Consider the following 26170-nt stretch of genomic DNA (forward strand, 5'->3'; position numbering starts at 1 on the left):
AGTTATTGAAAGTGCTTAGAGAAGGCGCCTTTCCTATAGCTTAATCATTCAACAGGTATTTAATCAGTGCATAATGTAAGTACAATACAATCTTATTTAGCCTTAAAGGAGCTTGCACTTTATTTGGGCTGATAGAACTGAAGATAACTGTGGTGAATCTAGTAGGCCTTTACCCTATTGAGTATACTGTACATTAGTATAGCCCTTTTAGAAAATATTTTGGCAATATTTATCAAGAACTATAAGAGGTTTTTACCCTACGATATAGTAATCCCAGCCTTGGAAATCTAAGGAATACAGCCACCTAAAGAAAAAAAACCTGTTCACAGTGATGTTCAATTCATTCATTCAGTGAATGTCTGTTAATCATTTGCCAAATGTCAGGCCCTATTCTGGGTACAGGGGCTCAGCAGTGAACAAAACAGACAAAAATCTGTGCATTCTTGGAACTTAAACTGTTGGGGAGGCAGACAATAAACAAATAATTTAATATGTAAGTATGTTAGATGAAGATAAGTGCTTTGGAGGAAGATAAAGCAGAGAAGTGTAGGGGGTAAGGGCTGCAATTGGAAATTGGGTAGTTAGGAAAGACATCAATGAGAAAACGACATTTGAATAAATCCCTGAAGGAGGTGAGGGAGTGACCCTGCAGGAGATTCCAGGTAGATGTAACTGAAAAACTGAAAATTATATTAATATCCAAAGAAGAGAATCGTTAAATAACCGCTAATCAACTTTTTGTAACTTAATGGAAACATGATGGAGAAAAGCCAAACACCAAGTTATATCAATGTATGATTGCAATATTATGAGATATGAGTATATAATGGGCAAAGAGTAGTTAAGGAGAGGCATGTAATTGTTTAAGGTGATGAGGTTTCGGTTTCACTATTAAAAACATTAATTTTTTTGAACTTAGAACTAAGTCACAGTATGAAGCAGTGTTTTATATCTGCCAAATGGATGTTATCAATAATAGAGGTAATAATTTTGGACTGAAACTGTTAGGGAATGTTTTAGTGAATTGATAAGACACTAGACCTTCAAGAATGGAACACTGCAGAATGGGAAGAATCCACAGAATAGGAAGGAAAAAAAGAGACCTTAGTATACTAAACTGGTAATAATTTTCTGAGAAATAATAATTCAACTTGTCTTTTTATTTTAGTCTTCATTCACGTTGGACTGAGAACATTCTGTTTACTCTTTCTGCAATTCATTTGTTCATAAGAACATTTGGTTTCAAGATATTCCTTCTGTCTGCCAGTTGTAGAGAGGCTTCTTATACAGTAAAGCAGAAGCTGGACATTTGGGAAAAAGAATTGCTCTGAAATGCTTTCATATGAAAGAATCTTATAGTATTGAGACTTTCTGAATTCTTGGGAATCTCCAGATTTAGTAATGTTTTTGAGAATGTTTTTCATTAAAACTCTTTCCTGAAAAACTCAGACAACCTTCCATTGCTTTGTCTTACAATATTTAACACCCTTGATGCATCTAAAATGTGATGTATAGGTCTCTTAATCATGTTGTTTCTAGGAGGAAGAAGAGGATAGAGACTTTTCCCAGGATACTCTGCAGTTAAGATCTGTAATAATCTGTTATTCTGAAGGACGATGTCTGTCTCTTGGCTGGGTGATTGAAATTAAACTGGGGACTCAAAGCAATCACATCAAGCTGAGACTCTTTCCTGGTGATGTGAAATTGCTCCCTCAGGGATACTCACAGATTGGGAGTCTGTAACATAGTGACTTCTCCACCTCTGGGGCTTCTCATCAATAACAGCTGAGATTCTCTAGCACCTTTTTGTTTAAAGTGCTCCGCAAACTGATTTCCTTGCTACACACAGGGATCATTTCAGCTTTCCCAAAAGGCAGCTGCCTCTATAGTGAAAAGTGACAGCTGTTTTACAGCTACAAAGCAATGTACTACAATATGACTTTGTTTTTGTTTCCTTTCACATTAGTGTATCTCCTAGCTACGGAGCTAAATAATAAAGGGGGAGAAATAAAGGAGTGTTCATGTGGGTGAAAATGTGACCCAACAGGAAAATTAACATCATTTTTAATTGACATTGAATAGGATGAGTAAATTTTAGCTTTTTGAGTTACAATTTGGCTGAGATATCAGAGTTAGTACTGATGCAGAAAGATATTTTTGTCATCTATAAATAATTCCTGAATGTCACTTCTATAGAACATTAATAAAAATACATGGTCCCCTGGCATATAAAGAGAAGAGGATTATATTTTGCTAGTGCTGTTTTTGGATTACCCTAAGTAAACCTGTGTTAGAGAAAAAGCTATTTTCAGATGCTACAAGCCTCATGTAAGACAGCTTGCTAAAGAGCCTAGACCTGGTCAAATTTTGCTGTCTTCTCTGTTCTTCTTGGTCTGGGTTCCAGCTATGATTTGGTAATCACTGTGGTAGGATGTAAATAACAACTATCAGACCAAAACAAAAAACAAAAAAATGTCATACCCACTATAATACCCTATAGTAAGGTTCAATTTATACATTATAAAACGTACGTGAATTGATGCTATTCTGTGAGGTCAATAGGCCAAATGTTATTGTTCCCACTTCTAAATGAGTCTCAGAATTTTACTTACCCCAGGTTATGCTAGCAAATAGAAGAACTAAAACTTTATCCCAGGGCTTCTGTCCAAGCCACCCCTTTTTTAAACTGTTGTTTCAGTTTTCATCTATATTCCACATTGATGTTCAGGAAGAATGGAAATTCTTTGTGACCGTAGACTCATGCGTGTGTGTATGTGTTCTCTGATTTTCTTTCTTTCTTTCTTTCTTTCTTTCTTTCTTTCTTTCTTTCTTTCTTTCTTTCTTTCTTTCTTTCTTTCTTTCTTTCTTTCTTTCTTTCTTCCTTTCCTTCCTTCCTTCCTTCCTTCCTTCCTTCCTTCCTTCCTTCCTTCCTTCCTTCCTTCCTTCCTTCCTTCCTTCCTTCCTTCCTTCCTTCCTTCCTTCCTTCCTTCCTTCCTTCCTTCCTTCCTTCCTTCCTTCCTTCCTTCCTTCCTTCCTTCCTTCCTTCCTTCCTTCCTTCCTTCCTTTCTCTTTCTTTCTTTCTTTCTTTCTTTCTTTCTTTCTTTAGTAAACTCTACGCCCAACATAGGGCTCCCACTCATGACCCTGAGATCAAGAGTAGCATGCTCTACTGACTGAGCCAGCCAGGCACCCCATCAATTATTTATTTTTAAATATTGAGTGTGTGTGTATGTGTGTGTGTAATACAGTAGTGCCAAAGATAAGGTCTCTCACATGTGCAGTCTACCTGGGATATAGGGTAGAAATGTGGTAAAGTTAAATTAGAGTGCAAGGTGTATGTGTCTGAATGCCAACTGAGCAAAGCAGTGGGGAAAAGGTCAGTTGAAGTGAATGAGGACAGCCTAATTCTCCTGTCGGGTCACATTTTCACCCACATGAACACTCCTTTAGTGGTTGGGTAGAGAACATGAGAGAAGGGTCCGTGGGTATGGTGATCATACTTGTCAGAAAGGGAGTAACTTAAGGTGGTTCTGAGGTTTGGAACTGAGTGAATGATAAGGATATAAAAATTGAGAGGTGGTGGAGTAGGTCAGTGGGTAGAGTAGTTGCTGATATAGAACAAAGTCTCAGAATCAAGCTTCACCTCCAGGGCATCCCAAGCAAAGTAAGAGCTATAGGACTGCAGTTAGGAGAGAGCCGGGAGAAGGATGGGTGATCATCTGGAGAGCTGTAATGACTAACATGGGATAGTTTGGTAAGTTCTTTGAGAGATTGGAAGATTGAATTTTAGGGAATATCTGGTGTTGAGAGGGAAGAATAGAAAAAAATCCATAAACCCTTCCTAAAACTCTAAATCTGTAGACTCTGATGGTCTGACAGTTGAAAGTTACCTCTGTTGTTTTATAGCAGAGCACTGGGAGTTCAGTTAAACAGCTGCCTCCTGGGTACCAGGCATGTTTGGACAATAATGTAGATGGAAGTAGTTGTATGAGATAACCGTTACTACGAAGAAGAGTAGTCACCAGGTAGGTTCTCTGTGTCTTTAGTCTTTTTAGGAATCTGGTTGTGTTTTCAAGAGCGTACCTCCCCATGGCCTTCACTCTAGGGAGTGATATACACAAAGAACATAGGCGAGAAGCATAGTGGGCTAGAGGAACTTGAGAAAATGTGAGGATTTCTTTTAAAGGGGACAAAGGATCAGGTTGTTGTATTGTCATTTAAAACAAACCTTCTGATTTTTTTTTTTTTTTTAACAACCAGTTTTTAATACTCTAGTTGCACTGTGAAATCTTCCTTTTCTGCATTCTTGGGCAGTTAGAAGTTTTCCTATGTGCGGAGTTCACTGTCTTAGTCTCAGAATGTATAGATGACTGCTGAGATAATGGAAATCAGTGCCCTACATTAAACTTGATTGGTCTCTTCCCATTTTTACTGGAGCCAAAGGAAATCATCATTTGAATAAACTACCGAATGCCCTGCTCCTGCCCTGTAGCACTGGGTATATGTACCTGTTTTGTCATACTGTTAAACCCATGGGCATCTCCACGGCTTCCAGATCTCTTCCTGCCAGTTTTCATGCTATTCTTTTAGTTTTGTTCTTAGTTTAGAGAAAGATCTTTGTAATAAATTTGTTAGTCTGGTTGCTTAGCAGCTTGCTGTGATTATGTAGCTTGGAACAGATACATTGCCATTTGAAAATCTTGGTTTCCGGCTCTGATTCAGGTGTATGTTGCCTCCAAGCTTGGAATTGGAAGCTTTTTGGCTATTAGACCAATCATCATTTGAGTACAAATGAATAACTCTGTAGCATTTAGTAGAAAATATCTTTATGTTTATATATCCCTTTGTCCTTTGTGGGGTTTTTTGTTTTTTTTTGTTTTTTACCCTCATAGCTTATGGCACAATCTTACAGACATTGTAAAATCACTAAACCTTCATAAAAGAGTTATTTTTTTCTTTCTTTCTTTTTTTCTTTTTTTTTTTTAAGATTTTATTTATTAGAGAGAGAGAGCACACAAACAGGCAGAGCTGCAGGCAGAGGGAGAGGGAGAAGCAGACTCCCTGCTGAGCAGGGAGCCTGATGCCAGGCTCCATCCCAGGACGGACCCTGGGATCATGACCTGAGCCACCCAGGTGCCCCCATAAAAGAGTTCTTAAAATTTTATTTAGATGCATGAAATAAGGACCTAGACCAGAATGTTGAAGGGTGATTTGGAGAAAAATAAGAATCCTTTAATGGTATTTCTAAGGACGTTCAAATTTCAAATGAAATTTTTTATTTCATTTCCTTGATAATTTTTGTAACGTCCAGTTGATGTCTTTTTTTCTTGACTGTTAAATGAAGATATTATTTCCTCTAAGTGTTTCCAGTTAAAGTCTATTCAGAACAGAACTGTCTGTAAGGACACCGTTTTTAATGTAGTATCAGCAGGTCTTTGGGGGGAAATAGGAAGCCTGAAATTCACTTCACAGGACACAGTAGCAAATGATTTTTTTCCTTTGCCCTTCTAACTGTGAAGGTGGTGTATTGTCTCCTTGACGCCAGAATGTGGTACAACATAATCCTTTGCCTATACTTAGTATAAATTTATTAGACATAGTCCCTGCACACAGTCCAACGGAGAGCCCTGCATTACAGAAATAATTCTTGTGCTGCTGAGCTGGCAATTTCCTCACTTAATCACTCGTGTGACGTCATCTGAGCCGTTGGTAGGAAATGTGCTGACCATGTCCTGCGTTTTAAAAGGCAGTTGCAATAGCGGTACTAGCTAAAAATGAAATTAAAAATAAACCTTTTAAGTTAACGTTGAAGGTCTTCAGAGTCCAGAAGGATTAAAGTGGCAAAAGCATATTAATCAATAGACTAAGAGCCACATTTTATAGTTGGTCACCTAGTAATCAACTGACATGCTTGTCCTTAATTGCTTTCCTCAAGCTCCAGAGTGATTGCAGAGTGGAGGAAAAGAAGTAGGCAGGAAGGGGATGTTATATTTGGAGGTCTGAAGTGCTTTTCTGATTTTCAAATGAATGTTAAACATTCCAACTTTGTTTTTATAATAAAAATCATACAAAACAATGATTGTTGGCTTGAGATCCTTATAATGGTAGCTACAAATGGAAGAGTCCAGATGTTAATCACTGATGGCTATATTGGATTGCTACTGAATCGTTTGTCTGGGGGAGAAGGCAGGACCCCTAATGTATATTTGATTTCTTGGCAGAAAGATGGATATGACTATGCTGAATTTGCGGAATCTGTTTGAGCAGCTTGCACGCCGGGTGGAGATTCTCAGTGAAGGAAATGAACTCCGTAAGTCATCCTGAGCTGGCCTGTGTGAAGAGAAAAAACAGATTTCAGATTTGGGTTTTCTGCAAAGCTGAAGTGTGTTCCAATCTTAAAATTGTTTTTCAGTTGGGCTTCCTAAAAGGAAAATGATGGTCACTTATCCATGGTCAGAGCTTAATGGACACTCATTCTAACTGGTTGCTTTTTTCCTATAGTTGTTCTTAAGTGGGTGTACCCAGATTTTTTTCATTATCAGGAGTCTCTTTCCATTGAATACTTGGCCTTAGTTGCCAATTTCACCAAGAACTGGGTAAAATCTGAAGTTCCAAGGATGTTGCTTCTTTCTTTAGAGTAGTTGTTGTCTCTATTTTTTATACTGGGCTTTCCCTCTGTGCTATAAAACATTTTCAATTGAAGAGGAGAAAAATGTCATAATTTCTTTTTGAAGAAGGGACTGTTCATCTGCTTTCACCTATTTCATGTATTTGATTCTTAGGAAGAAAGGATTGAAATTGGGTAGAGAGTTGGGGAGAAAAAAGGAGGTGGTGATAGAATGGTGGTCTGGGAAGTAGATCAGTGCAGAAGGAGGGGGGCTGATGGCCCTGACTTAAGTGATCTAAGGAATTATTTTTTATCAGCTTTTCTTTGGGTTGCCATTGTCTTCCATTTCAGATTTTCATTAATACCTAATTTAGTAAGCTTTGCTCTTAAGTCAGCCTCATTGGTATAAAAGTAATACAAGAACTGTGTCTCTAACCTTTATTTATTTATTTTTAGATCTTCACAGTACTTAGTATGGTGTCCTGCTTATGCCATTCAGCTTTTTCTTTAATTTGATGTTTTTAGTAGCTCTTATCCACTTACCTTTTAAAACAATATTCTCTTTTCTCTCTCTGAATAGCTGTTGCATGACCCTATCATCTGATACCAGCTCAGTAACCATGATGGCATACTAATTAGGCTTCTCTTTGAGGTCACATCATCTCAGAAGATGGATTACTTTGGAGCCCAGTGGGGAAGAGTATTGAATAAGAGATCTTAAAATTCAGGCTCATTCAGCAAATATTTAGCAAGAACCTAAAACAGCTTCTAGCACATGTTGAGTTGAGGGAAAGGGATGACTGACTAAATGGCTTCATGGACGAAAGTGGGGTGGAGCCGTAGCTGTAGGGTAGGATCCCAACAGACACAGATGAAAGAGGGCATTTAGGGTGGAGGCAAGCGGGTGTGGGGCTTGAGGGGAGTAGGAGTAAGGGGGGGGGTGGCATAATCAGAGCAGAGCTTCTGGAAGATGACCCTGGCAGAGGGGGAGGCCGGGAGACCGATGAGGATGTGGTTGCCATAGCTCAGGGAAGAGGCAGAAGGAGCCCTAACTAGAATGGTGTTTGTGAAGAGGGAAATAAGGGGAAATGGGTAGAAGAGACTGTGATAATAAGATCATTATGAGGAGGCAGCTGATAGGATATGGGGGCAGAGGAAGGAATCTGCGGTTTGGAGTCCCAGTAACTCGGGCTGGCTTTTAACTCATTTCTGTGTCTGTGTCTCCACCTGTAAAAAATAGGAATTCAAATGTCTTTATCTTTGTGGGAGTGCTGTGAGCATTTGTGGATAAAAATGAGATACTAGTTAGTTGTGAAAATACTTTGAAAGTAATTATGCCAAAAAAGTTAGATATTTATTTTTACAGGTATCCTTGTTTTATAAAAACATTTCTATCTTCCCATTGATTCCTGTTCTAAAATAGAGGTATGTTTTGCCTCCCTCTCCAAATCCCAAACTTGGAATGTTGGCTTTTGAGGAAATAGGGTGGCTTCATGTTTTCTAGACTCTAGAATCTCCTTTCTACAACCACTTCAGTCTCTGTCCTCTTCTTTGACCCTAGGAATTCCTCCCATGGTTAAGTATCCTGACTCTTTATTCTTGTGTTTCGTCAGTCACTTCATTTTTCTCTCTCCTTCTTGTATAGGTTTGTTCATGTTGTTGTTTTTAGCTAAGTCCAAGATTCCCGAAAGAGCAGAGTGAAGGTTAATATTCAAATAAAATGACTGTAATAACCTACTTATCTTTGATTTCCCCGGTCTAAAAAGAAAAAAAAAATAAAAACAGACAAACAATGATTTCCCCGGTCTTCATTGTTTTTATCTTCTATTCTTATTTTATCATGAACTGCCTGAATTTTTTTTCATGTCGTTGGTGTGTAAACTGGGAATAAATATAACTTAATATTTATCAGGTACCTGTTGTGTACCAACACAATGCTAGGTTTGTGTTACGCTGTGTACAGTAGGTGATTCTACAGTGTATGTGACTTGGTGCCTATCGTCAAGGAGATTATGGTACTTAAGTTTCAGAGATAGGTTTCTTATGAAACAGAAGATAATACAAGTGTCAAAATGTATACTTTTGGGAAGTATAGAAAAATGTAATGTGGAACAAACGGATTAGGAAAGGATTCATAGAACAGATGGGACTAGAATGGATACATAAAGAAGAGTGTAGGTAGAGCATTCTGTTTGGAGTACGCAGCTTGATCACAAGGGAGAAGGCAGAAATAAGCATGGGTCTGTTCTGGGAGCAGGGACAAGAAAGGGTATTGTGTAGTGGTGGGAGGTAAGTTTGAATAGACTGGTGAGGTGGGCTTGGATGCCTGGAGTTTAAATTTGATCTGAACAGCAATTCTTCATTTATTTGTTCAATGAATATTTAAGTGCCTACTGTGTGCTACAAGGCCCTGGAGATAAAAGAGACACAGCGCCCTTGCCCTTAAGAAGCTTAGAGAGTGGTGGGGAAAACAAAGGAAGAGCCTGTGCAAAGTCCCCGGGAGGAGTGAGCTGAGAAAACAAGATCTCTGGGACGGTTTTAATCTATTTGCTGAACTATGTATCGAATCCTTTTTGTTGTTGTTGTTGCTCTTTTGTTTTGTTTTTAATGAATCAGAGATTAACCTCAATTTATTTTAAGGAAATTTCCCTTAATTCCTTTTTGATAGATGCATTTTGTAGTTTAATATATACATAACTTTTTAAAGGAAATTAATACATCTTTTGAATGTGTACTTCATGACAGGGCCTAGTGCCAAGTTGGAATTGTGACTCACAAACTGACCCCAAAAATGCCATGTTTATTGATCTCCAATATCAGAATTTTTCCTGATCTGTGATCTAACTTGCCATTTTGACCCATCCTGGCAAATTTAGTTCATAACAGAAATGTACCTAGGTAATATCTTAGGTATGCAAATGTTCTGGTTTTGGTCTAACACAAACCAAGTTGAACTAGTAATTGAATCATTCATACTATTAAAATAGGAACTCTTTCCTGGAAATGAACTGATACTTTATTTGGTTTGAGTTCCATCATCCAATTCACTTAGACTTATAATATATGCCAGTTAACAATGAGTAGGGATTAAAACCCAAATTTAATAAGGTTTATCAAGGAGGAGTGTCCTTGGGGTGCCTGGGTGGCTCAGGTCATGATCTCAGGGTCCTGGGATGGGATGGTCCAGGGCTCTCCCTGTCCCTCTGCCCCTACCCCCGCTCATTCTCTCTCTCTCTCAAATAAATAAAATCTTTTTTTTAAAAAAGGAGTGTCCTAAAGAACAAACAAATGAGCAAAATTAGGTCCAATGGAAATCTTTTCATTCTCAAAATTGTTTTTCAATTCAGTAGGTATTTGAGTGCGTATGCAGCACTATATTTAGAAACATTTAATGGACCACAGTGTGGAGCTAGAAAGTTTTCAGACATATAGTTGAAAAGTATATTTCTTGTTCTCTATTTTTTTGAAATTGAAGTACTATTACATACATCAGAAAAGTACACAAATCATAAGTGTAGTACTTGATGAATTGCCAGAGTGAACATGGCTAAGAACCAGCTCTTTAAAAAAATTTTTTGTGAATCTACATTGTTGAAATAGTTAAATTGGCAAAAGGAAAATTTAGTTGTGTTCTAAACTTAACAAAACCAACATACTGTTTAAAGCTATTTGAATTGTAGCTATATATATATGTATGTATATGTGTATATATGTGTATATATATTTATGTGTATATATATTGCATTGTCTAAGATAACTAGGTCATAATATCCTGTTCTGCTAAAACCTGTTGTTTGTTACAAACTGAAGTGTCCTTTGTGTAAGACGCTTTCTCTAGATTGAATTGGCAGTCTAATTTGTAAGTTTGAAATTTAGTCCAGTTATTTTATTAGTCCAGTTATTAAGACTGAAACAATATTCATTGTTTCTATGCTCTTAGGTTAAATGCAAACAGGAAAAGTGCCCTTAACTACCCAAGAATCTGCTAGCTTTGTGTGCCTGTGGCCTAGTTTCGGCTGTAAACTGGGTTAATTTGGCCAGCAGCAGATGTACACCTTGGGAACTTCCTCCATGAAGGTGGTGGGGAGTGATGCCTAGAGATAGATCAAGGGTAACGAGAAAATAGGAAGGCACTGTAGAACAGTCTTTGCCAATAGCAGGTGGCAAGCGTGAACGCCACCAGGGTTATCATGCTTTGAGGCACTGTGCTCTCTCTGCAGACATGTGGAAAGAGTCCACATTCCGCCATCAGTGACTCACCCAAAGTTAGTATGATCTGTTCTTCCTGTGTCTTTCCCACTGAAATGTTTATACACCCTTCAGGGCAGTGTTAAACAGCACAAGCAAATTGGCTCTTTAGTTTCAAATCAATATTTGTATAATTATATAGTTGAATGGAATTGCAGGCCTAGACATCTATAATATTAATCTACATCTACTGGAGCATATTACAGCAGTTACATTTGAATTTGCTGTTTAACGTCTCTCTGATGCAGCAATGCATGACTCTAAAGGAGGCTGTTTTTGTTTTATAGCTGTAACTGTCCTGGTGTGCGACAGCTGCCCTAAAGGTATCCCCCTTTGATTGCCTCCTGTTCAGGAGCTTTCAGTGTTGGTATTACATCTGGAGCCAGGTGACTAATGAGTTACTTATTCCATAGCAGATGCCACTGGCTAAGCCAAAGTAAGTGGCCTATCGAAACAGGAATTGCTCTCCACAAAGCTGTCATGCAGGGTGATGAACATATATCCAGGATCTGCTCCTGGTTATTTTCAGCTGGCTTTGTCTAGAGTTTAGCTGGTCCCTTAATTATATATTTGGAGAAAAACTGAGTAGAGGACTCTGTCATTAGAGCATTAGTACTGTGTTTGGTGCTCGAATTATTGAAGTTTCCCCCTTTCCTTAGAATTCATCCAGTTGGCAAAGGACTTTGAGGATTTCCGTAAAAAGTGGCAGAGAATAGACCACGAGCTGGGGAAGTACAAAGATCTTTTGATGAAAGCAGAGACTGAGCGTAGTGCTCTGGATGTTAAACTGAAGCATGCACGCAATCAGGTGGATGTCGAGATCAAACGGAGACAGCGAGCTGAGGCTGACTGCGAAAAGCTGGTGTGTATTGTTCTCTACGCCAGAATTGTGGCAGTGGGGGGAGGGGACGGCATCATCTGGTCATGTTTCCACCTGCCAGTTATACTCAGTTTCTTCTTCCACATTAAAGAACTAAAAGCAACCAGTCCATTGACAAGTTGGCCTTGATTGGAGCTGAAATTGCAGCGTAGGAATCCTGCTCTTCATAGGCTGAAATTTAAATTTTTTTTCTCTTTTAGACTTGAAACTATGACTTATTAGATTTCAGATGAGAATTTAAAGAATTAAAATTAGGCAGGGAATTCCTAGCGTGCTTGGTCTGTCACAAGATGTTGGCTATCTCTCATGCCGCCCAGAGTAGCTACTCTAAGGTTTTCCATCATTACTGCTCCTAATTCAGGGTAAAGGGCTAGATGTATTCAGCCAGTTGAGCAATGTGACTAACGTGGAACACTATCATTTTGATGTACCAGGATGGGTCATGGTACAAAAGAAAGCCTTTACGAGGAGGCACTAATCCATCTTGGTACAGTGTTAAATGCCTCAGTAAGCTCAAATTGACTGGTTCCAGTGTGTCACAGCTTTGTATCCATTTTAATACATTTTGCTCCACCATTTAGAAAGGTGGGTGGCTGCTTTGATGCATAGAGGAAGCCAATAATTGTCCTGATAAAATGACACTAAATTGTTTTTGCCAGCAAAATGTATTTTGGGACCCTCATTTTGCAATACTGTCTTGGATTTCCAGCTTGACCCAAAAGTCTTGTAGCAGAAAGCCCACTATTCTGGATGGAGTTCATTTTACCAGTCAGAAATCAGAGACACAATCTGGGCTTGATGTGAATTAATATGCTATCGGTGTAGCAGCCTTCCTGAAGGCTCATTTGCATAATGCTGTATTTTAATGTCTTCTGGTCTGCCCGTCCCATAAATTTGAGGTGAAGTTTCTCCCCTGGTTAGTTAGGATGTTTTACTCTGCTTTGGTCTGCAGGAAAGACAGATTCAGCTGATTCGAGAGATGCTCATGTGTGACACATCTGGCAGCATTCAACTAAGTGAGGAGCAAAAATCAGCTCTGGCTTTTCTCAACAGAGGCCAGCTGTCCAGCGGCAATGCTGGGAATAAAAGGTGGGGAAACCGCATCTGTTGTTATCTGATCACGAGCAACACAGCTGTCAGAAGTTCTTGCTATCTGAACTCTTAAATAGGCTGCTTCTGGAATGTGTGCTGAATAAAGCAGAAAAAGACTTTGGAGGAAGGGTGGGTGGGAAATAAAGGCACAGGGGCCTCCCAATTTCTTTTATCTTCTTTTGTTTTTGATCTTTCCTTAGGATGTTGTTTCACCATGGGTAAAATTTTGATGTTGGTGCTAAACTGCACATACTAATCCCACTCATTGCTAAGAAACCTAAAGGTGAAAGTGGCAGTTCAGCAGTACTTTCAGTGTTTACTCTCCAGAGAGCTCTTGTAGCTCTTCTGGTTTAGAAGGCCTTCTGTGAGCCAAGACCAGACAATAATTTTGGTTCCACTGCATCACTATTTAAAATAGTCTCAACCAGGCTTAGAATTTAACACCCCCAATACAATACGTAGGGAAAGGTCAGCACTCTTCGAGCTATTTATTTTGTTGCCTGGTTGTTTTATGGGGAATCTTTATAACTGAGAAGATATATGGGCTTAATTTCTTCAAAAGCTAATGCTGGGTAATACTCTTTCTTGTAGAAAGCACCTACAATTGGGATCAGATTAAACTTCACTCTTCTGCCTGTGAATTTTAGTAGCCTGTTCAGCAGGGAGTAGCACCCATGCTCCTGACTGTAACTTTCAACTGCTGTTGTGAGGTCTTTGCCGAAAAAGCAGCTGTGCTGCGTGTGTCCTCACGCGTGCACAGCCACTCTCTCCCATGGAAACCATAGCAAGCAGCCACCACAACTAGGCTTTGAACTTGTAGTTGTCTCCATAGGAAGGCACTGCTATGAAATTGCTGGTGTTACCTGACCACTGTGACTCGTTCTGAGTGTTCATGCATTTCACTTTCCAGAGTCTTCTGTATCTAATACTGTGTTGTTTCTCTCATCTAGATTGTCAACTATTGACGAATCTGGTTCCATTTTATCAGATATCAGCTTTGACAAGACTGACGAATCGCTGGTAAATAAACGTTTGATCTCTGAGAATTGTCTGTTTTTCTTACCCCTGCTCCCTCAGGAATCTCTTGTCCTCTCTTCTGGAATTCCTTTATTAGTGTTTTATTAGTTGATGTGATACAGATACTGAGCTAGCATTTTATTTTATTGATTAATTTATTTAAAGATTTTACTTATTTATGAGAGAGAGAAAGCAACGCATGGTGTAGGGGAGGGGCAGAGGGAGAGGGAGAAAGTGTCTTTAAGCAGACTCTGCACTGAGAGTGGAACTGGATGCAGCGGGGCTCAATCTCAGACCCTGAGATCATGACCTGAGCCGAAACCAAGAGTCAGACACTTAACCAACTGCACCACTCAGGCGCCCCTGAGCTAGCATTTTAAAATAAAAATCCACACAGGCTATAAGAGACTGGCTTATATATTTAGTTTCTGGAAGTGAGAATATAGAATTCAGGATTTGGTATGAGGTTAAATTTATTTAATGGATCTGTGAGCTACATGTACTAATTGACTGTATCTTGGCTTAGTAAAAAGCCCCAGCTAGCAATAAAAAAAAAAAAAAAATAAGATTCTACCCAGGCAGTGTTTATTTGCTGCTCTTGGAGAGAATAGACTTGTGCCTTATTCAGAATTAGTTTGGTTCTTGAAGAAAACTTAGTCATACTTCACAATTAGAAGGAAACCAGTGCGGGGCGCCTGGGTGGCTCAGTCGTTAAGCGTCTGCCTTCGGCTCAGGTCATGATCCCGGGGTCCTGGGATCGAGTCCCACATCGGGTTCCCTGCTCAGCGGGAAGCCTGCTTCTCCCTCTCCTGCTCCCCCTGCTTGTGTTTCTGCTCTCGCTGTCTCTCTCTCTCTGTCAAATAAATAAATAAAATCTTTAAAAAAAAAAAAAGGAAACCAGTGCTCTGGAGCTTCAGCCAGAAGACTGACAAAGTTTCCAGGCACTCTATAATGCTTTGTTCAACAGTGATTAACTGGTCTAAACTCTTTGTTACCCTGCTTTTGTGGGGCAGCACCCTTTTCTTAACTTATGGTGGTGTTTCTGCATAAAAGGTCATCTCTTGATATTTTAGTCTTTGATGTTCAGAGACTGGTGGTTTATTGGTTTGTGTATCTTGCCTGTTTTACTGGCCGAAAGCTAGCAAACAAAGCAATAAATCAGGAGGTTATTTGTGGATGGTTTTCTGATAGTGAAAGAAGTGAAGACTACTTGTTATGTGGGCTAGGAGCGTTCTGTCCCAAATCAGTGTTTGGGGAAATCATTGCCATTTTATAGATATACATAGTAAGGAATGATATGAATAGGTCTGGGATATATAGTAAAACTAGAACATATTAGTAGCTGATTTTGGAGCTAGACCTACTTATGGTGTATCTGTTGTAACCCAAACTGAATCAAATAATCAGTAGGTAAATTAAATTACGTAACCAGGAATTGGAGAGATTAGATTTCATTTAGCTAAGCTACCAGTTGCTATGTACTACTGTTTCTGGGTTTTGTGTTTTCAGGAATTATTAGGAGTAGGGAAATCACATGAATGTAAATGGTTAAACTAAGTGAAGTGAAACTAGACCATGGTAAAAATATAATTCTTCAGTGGTGAATGTCTTTGTTGGGGCCCAAGGAAGAGGGATGTTTGGGAAATGTAAAACCTGAACTAGAACTTTTTAAGTGGCTACATTGTACAGAACGTCTGATTAGATAGCAATCCCTTAAGAGTAAGAAGGACATCTAACCCGATCAGTATAGTGCCTGAGATTCTGTGAGTTCTACAACTAATTACAGAAATAGTCAGAAATAAAGGACCAGGCACTGGAGATAATCACGACAGAAGTTGATTCTTTACCCTTTTCTTGCCTCTGTGGTATTGACTCCTGACTCTATTATAATAGCTTCAATTTTAGAAAGAAAGCAAGTTAACTTACCATAGCTCTAGCTACAGCACTTGAGACCCTCCCTTCCCTTTGCCCAAATTGTAAGTTAGGCAGTCTGACTCAAAAAGCCTTTAAAGTTCTCTGTAAATTTATTTGCACAGGGTTTAGGGGAGGCCTAATCACAGAAAGAAATTAATGCAGTGTAATTGTCAACAGGATTGGGATTCTTCTTTGGTAAAGACTTTCAAACTGAAGAAGAGAGAAAAGAGGGTACGTATGGTTTTGTTTAGTTTTTGTTGTTTTTACAAAATTACAATAAAGGAGTTTACTCTAGAAATTTTTCCATGATACAGCATTCCTGACATGTTGCTCTAACCATAGTTAAACACCTATTACAAATGAATTCATGCTGGGGGGTGGTATGGACGATTCTCAGGGTAGTAACTCAGGATAGAATCTTAACTGTTTCACTGTTCTGGCTGCCTCAGCTCATTCATGGAGTGGAAAAGGATATACTTGAGTTTGTTTTGAGTTGTCAGAGGAATTTTACACAGGACTTTTGTACTCTAATAGAATTTTCAGATGAAATGTGTGTATAATGGGATATGCAGAGCTCTCTGTGTGTGCTTGTTTAGGGCACTTAATATGTTTCCAAAGACTTCATGTCCTTAGATAGGATTACAGCTTGACTTTTTCTGGTGCTGTCATCTAAATTTTTCCAAAGCTTGCTTGTTTCTTTTAGGGCACTGAGGGCATTTTTGTGTTGGTACAACTTAAGCTTCATGTGGAAATAGAATGAGAGAGAGGATATTGTTATTTACCATAGCCCTGGTACCTAGGACTTTCACCCAAGTTGTCTAATGGAATAATTTTATTTTCCGTGCTTCAGATCTTCTGTTTCACACTGAACTTCTTGGTCTTTGTCTCCTTTCCAGCGCTCTAGTAGCCGACAGTTCACTGATGGTCCCCCCGGACCTGTAAAGAAGACTCGTTCCATTGGCTCCACAGTAGACCAGGTAAGAATAGTCAGGCCAAGAGAATTGTGGTTGTGAATACATCAGAGGTTAGTGGCCCCAACCATTAAGAATCCTGAGTCAAGGGGTGCCTGGGTGGTTCAGTCGGTTAAGCATTTGACTTTGGCTCAGGTCATGATCTCGGGGTTCTGGGATCAAGCCCCACGTTGGGTTCCTTGCTCAGTGGGGAGTCTCCTTGTCCCTCTCCCTCCCCTTCTGCCCCTCCCCGTTTGTGCTCTCTCTGTCTCTCAAATAATTAAATAAATAGAACCCTGAGTCAACACTGCAACGTTATTTTGAGAGAGAGATTTGGCAAGTTTTTCTATGTAACAATAGGATCCTTATCATCCATATGAATGGAATCACTCTGATTGAGTAAACAACTGTCAGCTTTGTATTTGATTCTTAGTTGCTTGTATGTATGCCTCTGTGACCTATATTTCTGTTCGAAAGTATGAGGTTTCAACTGAGTGTTTTTGAGCTGGGGTTGTAATTCCTGACCAAGATTCGGGAATTTTTCAACCACTCCAAAATTATCCTATGGTGGAGGGGAAATTAGATTCACATGTTTGTCCTTCCCTCATTTCTACTTTTGTTTCAGGGAAATGAATCCATAGTTGCAAAAACTACAGTGACTGTTCCCAATGATGGTGGGCCCATCGAAGCTGTGTCCACAATTGAGACTGTGCCATATTGGACAAGAAGCCGAAGGAAAACAGGTCCACTGGGTTTGTAGCTAAATCGCCTGTGTAAAACAACTGGTGAAATTTCGGGAGACTTGGCTTTTTAGAACCCTTTGAGGTAGGGATTGGATATTGTGGGTAGTTTCTTGCTACTGCTTACTGAAGGCCAGAGCACTGTGTTATACCTTTGGATTGCTAGCCTGGCCTGTGCCACTCACACATAATATGTTCTTTCTTTTTCTTTCTTTCTTTTTTTTTTTTAATATTTATTTATTTATTGGCGAGAGAGGGAGGGGCAGAGGGAGAGGATCTTCAAGCAGACTCCCCGATGAGCATGGGCCCACACGGGCCTTGATCCCAGGACCCATGAGATCATGACCTGAGCCGAAACCAAGAGTCGGATGCTCAACCGACTAAGCCACCCAGGTGCCCCATAACTCATTATTCTTGAAATGAGTTTTTCTGCATAGCCATTGTTGTCGCTTCTGATTATGGTTACAAATTACTGGTTGTCTACTAGTTATATTAAAATCGGGGTTAAAATTCACAAGGAACAAAATATTAAGAAGCTTAAAGTTGCTTGTTTTCTAGGTACTTTGCAACCTTGGAATAGCGACTCCACCTTGAGCAATAGGCAGCTGGAGCCAAGAACTGAGACAGACAGTTCCAGCACTCCACAGAGTAATGGAGGGATGCGCCTGCATGACTTTGTCTCTAAGACGGTAGATGTGATTGCTCTTTCTTCTTTTGGGCACACTTAATTTTTTTATTGTGAAAGTAATATATACCAGGAACAGATTTAAATAACTTAGTGTTAGAAAGTTAAATGTCAGATTTCCTTTCAGTTCTACTCTTCAGGGCTGACTGCTGGTTACAGAGGGTCTATATCTTCCCATTCTGTGAGTAATAGTACATGAAAGCAGCTTTTCAGAAGCAGTTGTTTATGCTTTTTAGTGATACGTATTTACATAGTATGCTTGAATATAGCACACTTTACCTTTGTCCCATTGGATTTCCTCATAAAAAGCCCAAGCAACCTGAGGCTCAGAAGAGTTAACTGCCTTGTTTGAGCCACAGGACAGCAAGTGGCAGAGTTAACATGGAGATTTTGTCAACAGGTTCTTTCCACTACTGCACACTGCCCCCTTCCAGCTGGATGACCTTATGCAAATTACACAGCCTCGTTGGCTTCTGTTTCCTTAGCTTGAAGAACAAAACCTGTGTTGTAGGACTATTGTGAGAATTACACAAGTATTTGTAAAGGGATTAGGAAGTTGTTTGGTACATCCTAAGTGCTTAATAAATGCTGGTTGTTGATGATGATAATTTTCTAAATCAGACCCCTCTGTTATTTCTGTCCTCTTTTGTCCTCAGGTTATTAAACCTGAATCTTGTGTTCCATGTGGAAAGCGGATAAAATTTGGCAAGCTGTCTCTGAAGTGTCGTGACTGTCGTGTGGTCTCTCACCCAGAATGTCGGGACCGCTGTCCCCTTCCCTGCATTCCTACCCTAATAGGAACGCCTGTCAAGATTGGAGAGGTAGGACCTATGGGGGCCGTCCTTGTGTTACTGCTTCTTTAGCTTTTTGAAAACTTAATGTCAGTTTTTATCCTAAAATTAGTGATGCCAAGCATAGTTTTTCCCACGAATGATGAAGAGAAATGATAAAATGTTAACTTGCAGCCGAGTCCTGCTTGGCTTTGTCTGTTTAGTAGCTTTTCTATAGCAGACTTCTCTTCCCTTCCCTCCTTCCGCCCTCTCCGCTCTTCTCTACTCATCCTCCCTCCCTCCCTCCTTTTCCTTCTTTCCTTCCTCCTTCCTCCCTCCGCCTCCCCCTTCCTTTCCTCCTCTTCTCTTCCTTCCGCTCCACATCCTATTCTTGTTTTTTAAAATTCCAAACATATACAGAAGTAGATTAGGATAACTAACCCCTGGTTCCTATCACTCAACTTCTGTGATTACTAATTCATGTCCAGTCTTAATTTATCAGTACCCCCATGTCTTCCTCTTGGCCCTGTCCAGTGAATTAGTTTGAAACAAATCCCAGCCATCATATAATTTCATCTGTGAATGTTCTTCCTCTTATGTTAGAGGTATTCCATACTAAGCTATTAAGATTAGATTGCTTATTTTTAAAAACTGATTCAATCTATTAAGAAATTATTTATTGTACAAATAACATTAACAAGATTCAGAACAAAATGATTATGCTGCTACCCAGCCCCTAGCAAATCAAATGTTACTTTTCTTTAATCTTAACAGTTCTTATTCGTGCATGTAATTGGTTACAAATTTTTTCTACTCTGATAGAGAACCATGGAGTTCTCCTCTACAGATAGGTTTGTGTCCCGATCGACTGTGAGTTGTGTTAAATAATTTTTCTAAGGATAATTAAAGGGTAAAAAAGGTTTTCTTTTTTAGAATAATAAATTAGTTCATATTAAAGGCCATACCTGTAATCTCATTATTGCTTGCTTTCTGAGGCCCTTGAGGAGAGGAGAAGCAGGAGCAGAGTTGTAGCTAGTGGTCTTATTACTTGTTCATGTAAGAGTGTGGTGTATGTGACCATAGATCAGTCCTGTTGGAGTTGTAGGAAAAAAAAAGCTGAGAGTCTCTGTTCTAATATATGGTTTGGGAATAGGAGTTTAAAAGTAAACGTCATGTCCCAGCCTGAGTATTAGTTTGGAGATGGTTCTTCCTACTAGTCTTGATTTGCTGGTCTAAGTGGTATAAATAATAATTTAAAACTCTCCCTTTTCAGGGAATGCTGGCAGATTATGTGTCCCAGACTTCTCCAATGATCCCCTCCATTGTTGTCCATTGCGTAAATGAGATTGAGCAGAGAGGGCTGACTGAGGTAAGAGTCGACCTTCAGGGGTGCCTGGGTGGCTCAGTTAAGCCACCAACTCTTGATATCAGCTCAGGTCACGATCTAAGGGTTGTGAGACTGGGCCTGTGTCAGGCTCTGAGCTGGGCGTGGAGTCTGCTTAAGATTCTCTCTCCCTCTCCCTCTTTCCCACTCCTGCCCACCCCGCCCCCCACTCTCTCTTAAAAAAAAAAAAAAAGTCCACCTTATTTGTGTTAATAATTAGGAGTTCTTAACTGAAAGTGTCACCTTGATAATAGACAGGCCTGTATCGGATCTCTGGCTGTGACCGGACAGTAAAAGAGCTGAAAGAGAAATTCCTCAGAGTGAAAACTGTACCCCTCCTCAGCAAAGTGGATGATATCCACGCTATCTGTAGCCTCCTGAAGGACTTCCTCCGAAACCTCAAAGAACCCCTTCTGACTTTTCGGCTCAACAAGACTTTCATGGAGGCGGCAGGTAAGAGGAGATCTTAATACTAGAATGTGAGTCCCGCAGGGGCAGGTAATCTGGACTCTTCCTTGTACCGCCCAGTATAGTGCCTGCAACATTGTGGATGCACACATGGTTTGATGGAAGAAGAGCTATATCAGTGTTCTTGGTGCCCGTCCTCTTCTTGTCTAAACTATACAGGGTACTGACGGGGGGGCCATGTGAAGGCCTGTGGATCTTGTCAGCAAAGGTCTTGTAAAATTTATCTTAAAATTGAAATTTGCCACTCCTACCGCAACCACTCTTGACATCTCTCATCCTGGAGTGACAAAAGAACCTACTGATTTTCCTCTTTCTATTCTCGGCCCTCTGTATGATCCTCAAACAGTATCTAGAGGGGTCCTTCCAAAGTTTAAATTAGATGATGTCTCTTCTGTCCTTAGTATTCTCCAGTGACTTCCCATTGCTCTCAGAATAAAATCCACAGTCCTTCACATGGCCCCAAAGACTCCACCTGTAGGATTCGGCTCCTGGTTATGTCTCTAGAATCATTTATCTCAACACCCTTCCCTTCTTTCTTCTCCCGATCCGCTGGGATGCTTGCAGTTCTTAGCACATGACCAAGCTTACTCCCCTCTTGAGGCCATTGCATTCGTTATTGTCTCAGCCTGGAATGTATTTGCATGATTTGCTCCTTTATTTCTTTCAGGTTTCTTTTTGGGTATCTTGTCCTCAGAAACACCTTTCCTGACCACCTTGTCCAAAATAACTGCGCCCATTACTTTCTAGCTTCTACTATATAGCACAACTGATAGATACCTGCTTTTTGACTCACTCCTCCAATAGAATGTGAGTTCCATGAGGCAAGGTCTTTGTTTAATTCTGCTTTACCTGAGTACCTACAGTAGTACCTGGTCCGTAGTAGGCCCCTGACTGTGGTTTATAAACGAACACCTTGGTAATTGTAGTCGCTGCAGTTGTGTGCCTGCCTTCCCAGCACGTGGGTTGCTAGCTGCTTTCCCTAACTGCGGGAGCCGTTTTTTTTTTTTTAAAGGTTCTGATTTCTAATATTGAGCTATTGGCCAGTGTCCTGCTTGTTAATGAAACTGGAGTTTGATGCAGTCATGAACCTAATCAGAAGTTTCAGAAGCTTACTGTATAGATGAGACTTTGTGGTCGATCACTTGGAAGCACGCTGTCAAGGGAAAGAAGTCTAGGCCTCTTGGTGTTTCCTTTGCATTTGCAGAAATCACAGACGAGGACAACAGCATAGCTGCCATGTACCAGGCCGTTGGTGAACTGCCCCAGGCCAACAGGGACACATTAGCATTCCTCATGATTCACTTGCAGAGGTGAGTACGGCAGAAACTTGCTTCTGGGAGCTTGGGAATTTGCCACGGGGAACATAATGTGGGTTGGGTGTTAGGGAGGGAATGTGAAGGGTGAATTGTTTACTGGTAGATCTTATGTTTTGGTCTGTGTTTAAGCGGAAGAGCAAGTCTTCTAATTGAGTGTTCTCTTGCTTTAGAGTGGCTCAGAGCCCAAACACTAAAATGGATGTGGCCAATCTGGCTAAAGTCTTTGGGCCTACCATAGTTGCCCATGCTGTGCCCAATCCAGATCCAGTGGTAATGTTACAGGACACCAAGCGTCAGCCCAAGGTAGGCAAGTGCACTGTATATATAAAATACATATATATAAACCTGTTTGACCTGATAACATGAGAGAGTGGTGAGAGGTAGGCCCTAAGCTTTGAAAGTGTGCTAACCTGTTTGGTGGCTGTTTAGGTGGTAGAGCGCCTGCTTTCACTGCCCCTGGAGTACTGGAGTCAGTTCATGATGGTGGAACAAGAGAACATTGACCCCATGCATGTCATTGAAAACTCAAATGCCTTTTCAACGCCACAGACACCAGATATTAAAGGTAAGGCCCGACCTGACTCCCTCTCTGGTTTTGGGCATTTACCCTCTCCCTGCCTTTGCTAGAGCTGTTTAGAATTCATATTCTTCAATAAAATTAAGTTTGTTATGAGGATTCTAACATTAAAAGAAAATTTGTACAGTTCTATCATCCTAACTTCTTTTTTCACTTTTATGAAATGTGGTTCTCCTTCTTTTCCTTATACATATGGATATTTTAGAAATACAATAACAATTTAGATATAATTTGATCTTATTTCGCTTAGCATATTGTGAGAATGTTTTCTGTTACTATATAATTTTATTTTTATGGTTGTAAATAGTAATTTACTTAACACATTCCATTAGGAATTGATGTTATTTTTGAATTTTCCATAGTTACTAATAATGCTGACATCAGCATTATATGTATATACCTCTGTTTCCCCTAAAATTAAATTCCCAGGAGTGGGAATCGCTGAATTAAAGGGCTTGAACATTTTTATGTTTCACCAACTTGATTTCTTAAAGACTTTTGCCAATTTGTATTGCCACCAAAAATGTTTGAGTTTGGTTTCTTCCAACATTACTGGCATTGGAGACTTGACCTCTCATTTTTGCAAGATCCTTTTTAAGAAAGAACGTTGTTCTTTATAGGTAAGAATCAAGTGGTCAAACATTAGATTTGTGAATGTTGGAGTTTGAGAATGGCCTAAATCAGGAAGTGAATGTCAGCTCTTCATTGAGCAGTTGCCTACATAGTTCAGAAGATAGACTGGTGTGTTACAGACGATGACAAAAATGATCTCTGGGACTTTGCTTGGGTCTCTAACCTTAGCTCTTAAAGTGCTTCGTAGAGTATTCAGCTGAAAACTGGTCACCCACAAGGGTGCTTTTCTTTTTGCCCTTCCTTTAAAAATGTGTCTTAACTTTGACTGAAGTGAGTTTACTGGGGCCCGTGACCACTCCTGAGCATCAGCTTCTCAAGACTCCTTCATCTAGTTCCCTGTCGCAGAGAGTGCGCTCCACCCTCACCAAGAACACGCCCAGGTATGTGGAACCAGCTGGCTTGGGAACTAAAAAAGGACTCTTTCCTTAGACCTCTTTTCCCAGCATACCGAAGCTCGTATTGAAGGGAAAATGGAATGAGGCCTTCAGCTAGCGGCTAGCCTTTAAAAGCTAATCTGGAGCCATAAGGACCCCTTTTTGAAAAGGGTCTAAAGGTTTCGTTTCCCCTCTCTCATCTCAGGCGACAAAGAATAGTTTGCCGAGTAGTTGAGGAGGGTTTCCTATTTTTAGCTGATAATATCAAGTAATGTTAGAGTTGTTGATTTGCCTTCTTTTCATAGAATACTGTTTTGGTTCATTCTCCGTAGATTTGGGAGCAAAAGCAAGTCTGCCACCAACCTAGGACGGCAAGGCAACTTTTTTGCTTCTCCGATGCTAAAGTGAAGTCACATCTCCTGTTACTTGCCCGCATTCCCTGACTGCAAGGAAGGGCGCACCTGTACTCTCTGCTTTGCAGCCTCCTGTACTCGTTACTACTTTTAGCATTCTCCAGGCTTTTCATCAAGTTTAATTGTGCATGGGGGTTTTATTAAAACTATATATATCTCCCTCTCTTTCTCCTCAAGTAATGTCATATCAACACCTTGTGCTGTCGTTGTTGGGAGCTTTTAGATGGGAGATCTTTATAGCGGTAGAAGGGAGAATATGGAATTCATTGTGATTGGGGGTGGGGGGGCTGGGGCAGGCGCATCCCTTTGGCTTAAAGCCAAATGCTGCTCATGACTGATCTTTCTCGGGTGTTATTTAGAACTAATTTCCATGAGACAGTGACAGAAGCTGCACCTCTTTGGTTAAGACTGACTTGTCTCAGGGTGGGAGGTGGGAGGGCAGGGTAAAGAAAGGTTGGACAGAGGATTTAGGATGGCTCCTTCTGAGAACTTGGAGGTCCCCTTTCCCCAGCATGAACTCAGCTGTAACGCGGAGCCTTCATAAAGATGGATATAGGGTGAGGACAGAACTAGTGATGGGGGTGTGCTTACTAGCTTTGATTCGGATTGATTAGGTGTAATAGTGTTAAGTGGCACAACCTTGTAAAAGTGATGCTACAACTTGTATTTATCTCTAATGGGCCTCTGACTGGGCTTTGGGTTTGGTTGGGGTCAGAGCCAGTTTGTATTTCAGTTGAATTCATTCTGATGCTTGACCCTCCCGTCCCCTTGTCCATTGGAGCCTGACTTCTAAAGGTCATATGCCGTCTATTTGGCGTCCCAGTTCACAATTAAGAGTAGCCTATAAGGGGAGATTGTCAATATTTTGTGTGGCAACAAAAGCCACAGTCATTTTGTCTTTGCACTTTGGTTGCTAAAATCTTCCTATGGAACATAGCCACATCTAGATAAATATGAACTTTTTCTTTTATTAAAATTATTTCCAATGTCTACAAAAATGCTTTCTTCTGTAGAATGTTTTTGACCCATAGTGACCTTTGTCTGTAAAACACATATTTAGAATAATATTTGGAAAAAAGTAAATCGTATATTCAAAAGTTCTGTGAGGTTGGTTTTCTTGTCCTGGAAGGTAACCTTCAACGCCTTTTTAAAGAAAATATTTTTCCTCAGTGTTTTGGTCCATTATTCATTTTCATTCTCTCCCCTCCCCCAGTGTGGCCCCCACCAGGAGTTTGTTTCTTCGTTTCTCATTCAGTCTCTTTCATTGTCCAAATTGAAGTGCTAGATTTGTCTTTTGACTGTTATCCTCTCTTTTGAAGAAACTACTTTAAACAAAAACCAAACTTTTTAAACAAGTCTTTAGGGACCAGAATGGTGCAGTTTAAAAAAAAAAAGAAAAAAGAAAAAAGACAACTCTGGCTGGCTGACTGCCTGGAACATCCTTCACTGCTGGAAGTGCCTCTGGAGTGAGCTGGGATGATTAACTGAGGGCACCTGCACTTGGAACTCTGAAGCTGGTGAACAGAATGTATCTGAGATTGAGCGTAAACAGTTGCAGGCTTAATATGTAACCACGGAGAGAGGAGGCAACCTACTGGCTTTTTTCCCAGGAGGTAGCAGCTCTCAGCAGCGATATTTTGCCTCAGCAAATTGAAAGAGGACGGGTCCCTTCTCCTCTTACCCCCCTTTACACACACACACATGCCTGTTAAGTTTTATTTTTTAACTTTGTCCTAGATGCCATCTTTTTCCTTAGGTCTGTGTAAGCCTGTGTTGGCCTGGCTCCATATTTGCTGTTCTGTAGTATCTCCCCAAGGTGCATTTTAAGTCACTAATGTGGAGGAAGTAAATGGATTGTATAATGTTAGTGAAGGCAAGACTACCCTATGCAGGAACTGATGGCCTATTAACGAAAAAGGAAATGGTCCTGTGTGTCAGATGTTGGCAGCCAGTTGCTCAGTTTCGGGCTAGGCCAAGAGACCTCAGCCATGAAAATAATTCTGATATTAGCAAAGGGAAATATGTACCCACCTTCAACTTCTTTAATAGTACTTCATGTGGAACAGCTTGACTTTCGAGGGCTTTCTTAATTAAATTGTATT

General features: G+C 40.2%; 1 protein-coding gene across 9 annotated transcripts in view; it reads left to right on the forward strand.

Moving 5' to 3' along the window:
• The window catches only part of RACGAP1 (Rac GTPase activating protein 1), a 30198-nt gene extending 4945 nt beyond the window's left edge, over nucleotides 1–25253 (forward strand). For 6 of the 9 annotated variants that reach the window (XM_027592612.2, XM_027592616.2, XM_027592611.1 and 3 more), the window contains 16 exons: nucleotides 6222–6310; nucleotides 11515–11717; nucleotides 12688–12824; nucleotides 13778–13847; nucleotides 15936–15989; nucleotides 16655–16735; nucleotides 17334–17460; nucleotides 18007–18137; nucleotides 18790–18954; nucleotides 20177–20272; nucleotides 20542–20740; nucleotides 21960–22065; nucleotides 22242–22374; nucleotides 22501–22636; nucleotides 23553–23661; nucleotides 23988–25253. In XM_027592612.2, coding sequence (XP_027448413.1) covers nucleotides 6226–6310; nucleotides 11515–11717; nucleotides 12688–12824; nucleotides 13778–13847; nucleotides 15936–15989; nucleotides 16655–16735; nucleotides 17334–17460; nucleotides 18007–18137; nucleotides 18790–18954; nucleotides 20177–20272; nucleotides 20542–20740; nucleotides 21960–22065; nucleotides 22242–22374; nucleotides 22501–22636; nucleotides 23553–23661; nucleotides 23988–24063 — 1908 coding nt within the window. In that variant the 5' untranslated portion in view covers nucleotides 6222–6225 and the 3' untranslated portion in view covers nucleotides 24064–25253. Of the gene's footprint in view, nucleotides 1–4010; nucleotides 4026–6221; nucleotides 6311–11514; nucleotides 11718–12687; nucleotides 12825–13777; nucleotides 13848–15935; nucleotides 15990–16654; nucleotides 16736–17333; nucleotides 17461–18006; nucleotides 18138–18789; nucleotides 18955–20176; nucleotides 20273–20541; nucleotides 20741–21959; nucleotides 22066–22241; nucleotides 22375–22500; nucleotides 22637–23552; nucleotides 23662–23987 lie in introns of those variants that run through there. The other 3 variants (XM_027592617.1, XM_035729167.1, XM_027592619.2) reach the window with 3 other exon arrangements.
• Nucleotides 25254–26170: the final 917 nt, after the last annotated feature.

Source organism: Zalophus californianus, chromosome 9 (genome assembly GCF_009762305.2).
Source record: "Zalophus californianus isolate mZalCal1 chromosome 9, mZalCal1.pri.v2, whole genome shotgun sequence".
In the NCBI taxonomy this organism is placed as follows: Eukaryota; Metazoa; Chordata; class Mammalia; order Carnivora; family Otariidae; genus Zalophus; species Zalophus californianus.